The following is a 9,612-nucleotide window of genomic DNA, read 5'->3' as shown; positions in this document are numbered from 1 at the left end:
AACCATTCTTTAATTTACTGTTACTGAAATAAGACAAAATTTCGGATAGTAATGATCACATGAGCACTGAATTATCATTAAATATCCACTAACTTCTACATCCTTATTTTACAGTAATTTACACAAGTTTTCTAATGTTGTGGTCATAGGACTCTTGTGTTGTAATCTCCTGCACTTTGATGAATGAGATGTTCATTGTCAAAATGACAATATGTCATCCACTAAGCGGATACCATTTCAAAATTTCCTCAGGTGTTCAAAATGATCTTTTGTTGAGTTTTTAGGGCAACTCAGCTGGTGGTTGACACTTCCCATATCACCGAATGTGCTGCCTCATTACGAGACCGATGAAACATTCTGTGTACACAGCTGAACGTTTTCTTACTACCCTTGATTTGATGTCCTCTAACATCTGCAGAACCAACTTAACCCTAGATATGACGACAATGAATGAATCGTCGCCAATGTGAATGACTGGGGCCAATGCTAAATAGAAACATACAAATATCTTCTTGCATATACAGCAGGTTTGTCAGTGAAGTCGATAAGGAGCTGACTGCATGGTCTAGGTCTGCAATGACTAAAATAATTAGAAGTCATTGGTAAAACAATGTATTGTACTTAACTGGTGGTACAGGAGTCTTCATAGTCAGGATGAATATAATTACAAACAGAGCTACAGAGGCATCACATAGGCCATACTTTAACTAAGCGCCTTGACAGAGGTTGCTTCCTATTAGCTGAAGGCTATACTACTTTCCTACTTCATGTCCTGAACAAGGGTGGATGAGCGCTCGCTACAGAATTGTTACAAGCCGCGGAGCAGCACTAGTCACGACTCGTGGGTCCAGCGATACTAGTATGGACCGTGGTTGATAACTGCAACCCATATCAAGTGTGGTATTGAATGTTGATACCACAACCCTAACACAAATTTTTCCACTTTCATGAATACTCAATAAAAGGAAAGTATGTTTAATTTACTTGCTTTCATTAATACTATCCCTTCCATTTACTAAACCCCAATTTGTTGAGAATAAAGGCTACTGCTGTAGAAAGAATTATATAATGAAGTATTTACATGTCTCACAGGTAATCAGAAAAAGACATAAAAATGAAACTCCTTAATTACGTGTAAAGCATTTATTCTACATACTGTCATACAAATATATTTCTTTATAATTGTGTTTCCTAAGAAAATTTCAGTAAAAGAAGCAAATGACAGAGGTAACATTTGCAATAACTTAAAATTTCAACTTTACAGAGAAAAGCCCCTACTTCCTCTTAAAGGAGAATGTGTCATCGCATTCATGAAACAGGCACCTATATCAAGTGCATTAAGCTTTATATTAATGAATATTAATCTAGTCACAATATATTTACATGAAATTTTAAAATTAAATATCACAGATGTGAATCCACTGCAGCTGTCATATGCCAAATAAAGCTGCTTACTAATTTCATGGCTTCTTCATAAATGGATTGTATTTTCATAAATTTTTGTATTTTATTTTTTATTCAATGCTTCATCAAATACAAACCTTGAATTAATCTTAAAATCATTTTCTGAATTTTTTTTTAAATCATAGGTCCTTATTCTTTTCCTTTGTTTTTGGAAAGTGATTCCTGTTTAATCTTGTAATCTGATAGAGCTGCCTTTATAGCATCCTCTGCCAACACTGAAAAAGCCAAAGAAAGAAAATGTAACTATTATACTTCCTTTGCTGCCAATATGGAATTAATCCATACATGGAGCACTGAAAGAAATACATTTCCAATTTCATTAACACTTCAAGATTACACACAAATTATCTCAATAGTGACACATACAGTGTCAATGGAAAGTTCAGCTTTACAACAATAAAATTAAATGAAGCAAGAATTAAAATATATCTGATCAGCATTAAAATACTGAAGTCAGGAATGCGCATGCGACTTGAATGTGGAAGCTCCATTTTCAGAAGAAAAAGACTGTTGGTACCCCAGTTCCTATTGGTGAAACAGGGTGGTATCATTGAACAAGACAAATACTCATTTGAACACATGTTTAGTTCACTGAACTGCTAATTTTATTATTAAGCAGAGCAAACACCAGTATTATTGTTTAAAATCCAAAAGTTTTGGCACTTTATATATTTCAGAAGTTTTTAGCATCTTTTAAAGCACTGTCTATTAAATACCTTTAAGAATTAATATGCTATATCAAATAAGACTTAGATTTTGAGCTCATGCGACAAATGCTTCAGGATGCGGTAACGGAAACTGGTTTAACGTATGGAAAAATTTTCAAATTGTTTATTGATTCTGTTAAACTAAAAGATTCTCCTTCCTGGAGTGTACAGAACCATATGATACTTACCATTTTCGTTTTCAGTTTCCTCAGATGCAACTTCACCTGCATGTGTGCATCACACTGACACAGAAGTGCGGTGGCCATATGGTTATACGGCTAAACTTTTCTTATTCTGGTTTTAAATTAAACATTTTATTATGGCTGATGATGTCAGTGGCTTTCTTTGGGTAACTCTCTTACCTTTTTTTTAGTGGTTTACTTATTGCTTTGAACCAGGGCAACCTTGCAAACAAAGGTATTCCCTCTGGCTTTTTGTCAGGATTCAAGAGAAAACATTATTGTAATAGGCTATTTCATTAATGGTGTGAAAACTGTCACAAATTTAGGCAGTTTTAATGCTTTGTAATATTTCATTCAGCTTTGTGAATGGAACAGAACAATTGCGGCTCCAAGTAGTCCACAAAGCACCATTTTAAAAGTGCATGGAATCCACGGTTCATGATAAACATTGTTGCCTGGCCTTTACATGCAGGCATACTGCAGTTATAATATTTATATTTGTAGCAGGACATGGGATCGGTAGATATGATCACATTAAGATTAAGGAAGCCTGCCTTGGCATATTTCAGTAATATAAGTGGATAAAAAGTTACCATACATGCAGCTTCTTTCCCTCTCTCCCTGCATCTTGCCGTTCACACTTTTCATTATACTTCAGACCACCACAATCCCTCTTCCAACAATTCTTTTCACAATTTGCAACATCTGCTGACACAATACAATCGAAAGTGTTTTGCTTGCTGATAGAGAGCTGCCTTAATTACAGGGTTCCATTATACAGCCTTTTTATTGGTTTGACGTCTCTTCCAGTGCTGCTCATGCTTTCTGGACATGAAATGGAGAAAGTTTCTCAAATATGATGCTGATTATTTAAATGGTCTTGATTATGAGATTATCAGTTACTTTATCCAGCTGCAGTCAGTGAAATACAATACATAGAAGTTGTAGGATTGCTTATCTTATTAAACTTATCATGATAATATCTATCATGTTTCGCTTTCACAAGTTAGATTAAAAGGAGTGCTGTTGCCAGTTTTGCACCATTCAGATATCTTTTCTAAATTGTTTTGCAATTTGATTTGATCTTCTGATGACTTGAATAGATGATAAACAACAGCATCATCTGCAAACTTGCAGTCATTCTGAACGAGAACTCCTTTAAACCACTTTCCCACATCACCTTTGCAGAATCCTGCATCTAAGCCACGTAAGGGTGTTGCAGTACATCCTGCTGTTGACAGTTGTTCCTTGTACAAGTCAGCCCATTGCTAGTATACAACATATGTCCCAAAGACGGAGATCATGTGCTTGCAGCAAATTGAGCAGCACAAAATATCTTGGGCCAGGAACTACCAGGATGTTTACACTGGGTGGATGACTTATCAGGTGTCTGGTAATGTCACCAGGCCTCAGTTTTTCCAAAAAAATCTACATCTGCATTCTTCATTTCTGATAATCACTGACATACTCCAACTCTGTTCTCCTTCTGGGCCTGTGTCAAGTCCCCAATGTGTGCCCATTTTTTTCATATCCAAATAGTCACGAATAATGGAGTGCAGGGCTGCAGCACCAGCATCTGCTTTCCATTCCAGTTCATCAAAGGTTAAGCATGTATCAGCCATAATTAACTCCGATAACTTCAATGTTCCCTGAAGACCAAAATGTCTAGGGTCAATCAGTACTCGCATTCAAGCATGTAGATTTCTTTCTGCTAGAGAATCCAGCAATCCAGATGTTTTTACCCCACTATTTGCGAGCGAGCAGAACAGGAGAGGAAAATGACTAGTAGTGGTATCGGGTACCCTCTGCCACATTCCCCTGATGGCTTGCGGAGTACGTATGTATATAGTTGTGAATAGTCTTCTGTGCAGGAAATTGTTGTCCACACACCACAACCATGTTATCCATCTTTGTCCTTGATAGCCACCTTCCATCTTACCCATAGCTTTTGATGCTTAACAACAACAAACAAGCACTGTCCTTTCACTAGACACAATGTTCACAACGTGCATGGAGTACTACAATCAGTTCACTGTGCTGCAAGAGGACAAGCCAGTATTTTGACAAGTATTTGTAAAAGAAGCGAATTGTAAATCATTTCCAAATGCCCCTCATGGAAACGGAAGAGAAAGTAGATGAAGATGAGATGAGAGAGATGATACTACGAGGGCATCTGAAAGAGCACATCCCTGGAATAGATGACATTCCTGCAGACTACTGATACCCTTGGGAGAGTCAGCCATGGCAAAACTATTCCACTTAGTATGTAAGATGTGTGCGACAAGCAAATAACCTCAAACTTCAACAAGAAAGTAGCAATTTCAATTACAAAGAAAGTAAATCTGAATCAGCTTAATAAGTCATGGTTGCAAAACACTGACATGAATTATTTACAGAAGAATGGAAATTTAGCAGAAGTCATATTTTGACAACATCAGTTTGCATTCTAGAGAAATGTATGAATGCAAGATAATACTGACACTATCACTTATCTCAGAAGACAGTTTAAGAACAGGAAAACCTACGTTTATAGCATTTGTAGACTTACAGAAAGCTTTTGACAATGTTGGCTGGAATAACCTCTGAAATTCTGACAGTTGGGGTGGGGGTAAAATGTTGTTGTTGTTGTTGTTGTCTTCAGTCCTGAGACTGGTTTGATGCAGCTCTCCATGCTACTCTATCCTGTGCAAGCTTCTTCATCTCCCAGTACCTACTGCAACCTACATCCTTCTGAATCTGCTTAGTGTATTCATCTCTTGGTCTCTCTCTACGATTTTTACCCTCCACGCTGCCCTCCAATGCTAAATTGGTGATCCCTTGATGCCTCACAACATGTCCTACCAACCGATCCCTTCTTCTAGTCAAATTGTGCCACAAACTTCTCTTCTCCCCAATCCTACTCAATACCTCCTCATTAGTTACGTGATCTACCCACCTTATCTTCAGCATTCTTCTGTAGCACCACATTTCGAAAGCGTCTATTCTCTTCTTGTCCATACTAGTTATCGTCCATGTTTCACTTCCATACATGGCTACACTCCATACAAATACTTTCAGAAACGACCTCCTGACACTTAAATCTATACTCGATGTTAACAAATTTCTCTTCTTCAGAAACGCTTTCCTTGCCATTGCCAGTCTACATTTTATATCCTCTCTACTTCGACCATCATCAGTTATTTTACTCCCTAAATAGCAAAACTCCTTTACTACTTTAAGTGTCTCATTTCCTAATCTAATTCCCTCACCATCACCAGACTTAATTCAACTACATTCCATTATCCTTGTTTTACTTTTGTTGATGTTCATCTTATATCCTCCTTTCAAGACACTGTCCATTCCATTCAACTGTTCTTCCAAGTCCTTTGCTGTCTCTGACAGAATTACAATGTCATCGGCGAACCTCAAAGTTTTTACTTCTTCTCCATGAATTTTAATACCTACTCCGAATTTTTCTTTTGTTTCCTTCACTGCTTGCTCAATATACAGATTGAATAACACCGGGGATAGGCTACAACCCTGTCTCACTCCTTTCCCAACCACTGCTTCCCTTTCATGCCCCTCGACTCATAGCTGCCATCTGGTTTCTGTACAAATTGTAAATAGCCTTTCGCTCCCTTATTTTACCCTTGCCACCTTTAGAATGTGGAAGAGAGTGTTCCAGTCAACATTGTCAAAAGCTTTCTCTAAGTCTACAAATGCTAGAAACGTAGGTTTGCCTTTTCTTAATCTTTCTTCTAAGATAAGTCGTAAGGTTAGTATTGCCTCACGTGTTCCAACATTTCTACGGAATCCAAACTGATCTTCCCCGAGGTCCACTTCTACCAGTTTTTCCATTCGTCTGTAAAGAATTCGCGTTAGTATTTTGCAGCTGTGACTTATTAAACTGATAGTTCGGTAATTTTCACATCTGTCAACACCTGCTTTCTTTGGGATTGGAATTATTATATTCTTCTTGAAGTCTGAGGGTATTTCACCTGTCTCATACATCTTGCTCACCAGATGGTAGAGTTTTGTCAGGACTGGCTCTCCCAAGGCCGTCAGTAGTTCTAATGGAATGTTGTCTACTCCCGGGGCCTTGTTTCGACTCAGGTCTTTCAGTGCTCTGTCAAACTCTTCACGCAGTATCGTATCTCCCATTTCATCTTCATCTACATCCTCTTCCATTTCCATAATATTGTCCTCAAGTACATCGCCCTTGTATAAACCCTCTATATACTCCTTCCACCTTTCTGCCTTCCCTTCTTTGCTTAGAACTGGGTTGCCATCTGAGCTCTTGATATTCATACAAGTGGTTCTCTTCTCTCCAAAGGTCTCTTTAATTTTCCTGTAGGCAGTATCTATCTTACCCTTAGTGAGATACGCCTCTACATCCTTACACTTGTCCTCTAGCCATCCCTGCTTAGCCATTTTGCACTTCCTGTCGATCTCATTTTTGAGACGTTTGTATTCCTTTTTGCCTGCTTCATTTACTGCATTTTTATATTTTCTCCTTTCATCAATTAAATTCAATATTTCTTCTGTTACCCAAGGATTTCTATTAGCCCTCGTCTTTTTACCTACTTGATCGTCTGCTGCTTTCACTACTTCATCCCTCAGAGCTACCCATTCTTCTTCTACTGTATTTCTTCCCCCCATTCCTGTCAATTGTTCCCTTATGCTCTCCCTGAAACTCTCTACAACCTCTCGTTCTTTCAGTTTATCCAGGTCCCATCTCCTTAAATTCCCACCTTTTTGCAGTTTCTTCAGTTTTAATCTACAGTTCATAAACAAGAGATTGTGGTCAGAGTCCACATCTGCCCCTGGAAATGTCTTACAATTTAAAACCTGGTTCCTAAATCTCTGTCTTACCATTATATAATCTATCTGATACCTTTTAGTATCTCCAGGATTCTTCCAGGTATACAACCTTCTTTTATGATTCTTGAACCAAGTGTTAGCTATGATTAAGTTATGCTCTGTGCAAAATTCTACAAGGCGGCTTCCTCTTTCATTTCTTCCCCCAATCCATATTCACCTACTATGTTCCCTTCTCTCCCTTTTCCTACTGACGAATTCCAGTCACCCATCACTATTAAATTTTCGTCTCCCTTGACTATCTGAATAATTTCTTTTATCTCGTCATACATTTCATCAATTTCTTCATCATCTGCAGAGCTAGTTGGCATATAAACTTGTACTACTGTAGTAGGCGTGGGCTTCGTGTCTATCTTGGCCACAATAATGCGTTCACTGTGCTGTTTGTAGTAGCTAACCCGCACTCCTATTCTTTTATTCATTATTAAACCTACTCCTGCATTACCTCTATTTGATTTTGTATTTATAACCCTGTAATCACCCGACCAAAAGTCTTGTTCCTCCTGCCACCGAACTTCACACTAATTCCCACTATATCTAACTTTAACCTATCCATTTCCCTTTTTAAATTTTCTAACCTACCTGCCCGATTAAGGGATCTGACATTCAACACTCCGATCCGTTAGAACGTCAGTTTTCTTTCTCCTGATAACGACGTCCTCTTGAGTAGTCCCCGCCCGGAGATCCGAATGGGGGACTATTTTACCTCCGGAATATTTTACCCAAGAGGACGCCATCATCATTTAATCATACAGTAAAGCTGCATGTCCTCAGGAAAAATTACGGCTGTAGTTTTCCCTTGCTTTCAGCCGTTCGCAGTACCAGCACAGCAAGGCCGTTTTGGTTAATGTTACAAGGCCAGATCAGTCAATCATCCAGACTGTTGCCCCTGCAACTACTGAAAAGGCTGCTGCCCCTCTTCAGGAACCACATGTTTGTCTGGCCTCTCAACAGATACCCCTCCGTTGTGGTTGCACCTATGGTACAGCCATCTGTATCGCTGAGGCACGGTCCATGGTTCATGGGGGGGGGGGGGGGGGGGGGGGGGAATACTGGGAGCAAAAGGCTACTTACAACTCGTTCAGAAATCAGACAGCCATTATACGAGTTGAGGGGCATGAAAAGGGAGCAGTGGTTGAGAAGGGAGTGAGACAGAATTAGAGCCTATCCCAGATGTTATTCAGTCTGTACAATGAGCAAGCAGTAAAGGAAACAAAAGAGAAATTCGGGGCAGGCATTAAAATTCAAGGACAACAAATAAAAACTTTGCAGTTTAACAAAGACATTGCAGTTCTGTCAGAGACAGCAAAGGACTTGTAAGAGCAGTTGAACAGAAAGGACAGTGTCTTGAAAGGAGGAAATACACTAAAGAGCCAAAGAAACTGATACACATGCCTAATATTGTGTAGGGCCCCTGGAGCAGGCAGGAGTGCCACAACATGACATGGCATGGACTCGACTAATGGTGAAGTTGTGCTGCAGGGAATTGACACCATCAATCTTGCTGGGCTGTCCATAAATCCTTACGAGTAAAAGAGGGTGGAGATCTCTTCTGAACAGCATGTTGCAAGGTATCCTAGATTATCAATAATGTTCATGTCTGGACAGCGAAAGTGTTTTAATTCAGAAGAGTGTTCCTTGAGCCACTCTGTAGTAATTCTGGACATTTGGAGTGTCGCAATGCCCTGTTGGAATTTCACAAGTCTGTTGGAATGCACAATGGACATGAATGGATGCAAATGATCAAACAGGATGCTTAAGTAAGTGCCACCTGTCAAGAGTTGTATCTAGAAATACCAGGGGTTCCATATCACTTCAACTACATATGACCCACACCATTAAAGAGCCTCCATCAGCTTGAACAGTCCCCTGCTGACATGCAGGGTCCACAGATTCACGAGTGTGTGTGTGTGTGTACCTGTACACATTTATCCGCTCGATACAATTTGAAGCGAGACTCTTCTGACCAGGCAACTCGTTTCCAGTTATCAAGAGTTCCATGTTGATGTTGACAGGCTCAGGCGAGGTGTACAGCTTTGTGTCGTGCAGTCATCAAGTGTGCACAATTGGGCCTTCGGCTCCGAAAACCCATATCGATGATGTTTCATTAAATGGTTCGCACACAAAGTCAGCAGTGAAATCTGCAACAATTTGCAGACTGGTTGAACTTCTGTCACGTTGAACAATTCTCTTCAGTCACTGTTGGTTCAGTTATTGCAGGATCTTTTACAAGCCACAGTGATGTCTGATATTTTATGTTTTACCACATTCCTGATATTCACAGTACACTTGTGAAATGGTCGTACGGGAAAATCCCCACTTCATCAGCATCTCCGAGATAATGTGTCCCATCACTCGTGCACTGACTAAAACATCACATTCAAACTCCTTAAATCTTGAGA

General features: G+C 39.3%; 1 protein-coding gene across 2 annotated transcripts in view; it reads right to left on the bottom strand.

The window, feature by feature from the left end:
• Positions 1–1,128: 1,128 nt before the first annotated feature.
• The window catches only part of LOC126092348 (iron-sulfur cluster assembly scaffold protein IscU), a 169,722-nt gene continuing 161,238 nt past the window's right edge, over positions 1,129–9,612 (bottom strand). The window contains exon 5 of one of the 2 annotated variants that reach the window (XR_007521323.1): positions 1,129–1,541. Coding sequence is in view for 1 of the 2 variants with exons in the window: in XM_049907888.1 (XP_049763845.1) it covers positions 1,594–1,679 (86 nt within the window). In the remaining variant the exon portion in view is untranslated. Of the gene's footprint in view, positions 1,680–9,612 lie in introns of both variants that reach the window. The other variant, XM_049907888.1, reaches the window with a different exon arrangement.

This window comes from Schistocerca cancellata, chromosome 7 (assembly GCF_023864275.1).
Source record: "Schistocerca cancellata isolate TAMUIC-IGC-003103 chromosome 7, iqSchCanc2.1, whole genome shotgun sequence".
In the NCBI taxonomy this organism is placed as follows: Eukaryota; Metazoa; Arthropoda; class Insecta; order Orthoptera; family Acrididae; genus Schistocerca; species Schistocerca cancellata.
Note: the sequence above shows the minus strand (reverse complement) of the source record. Positions and strands in the feature narration are given on the sequence as shown.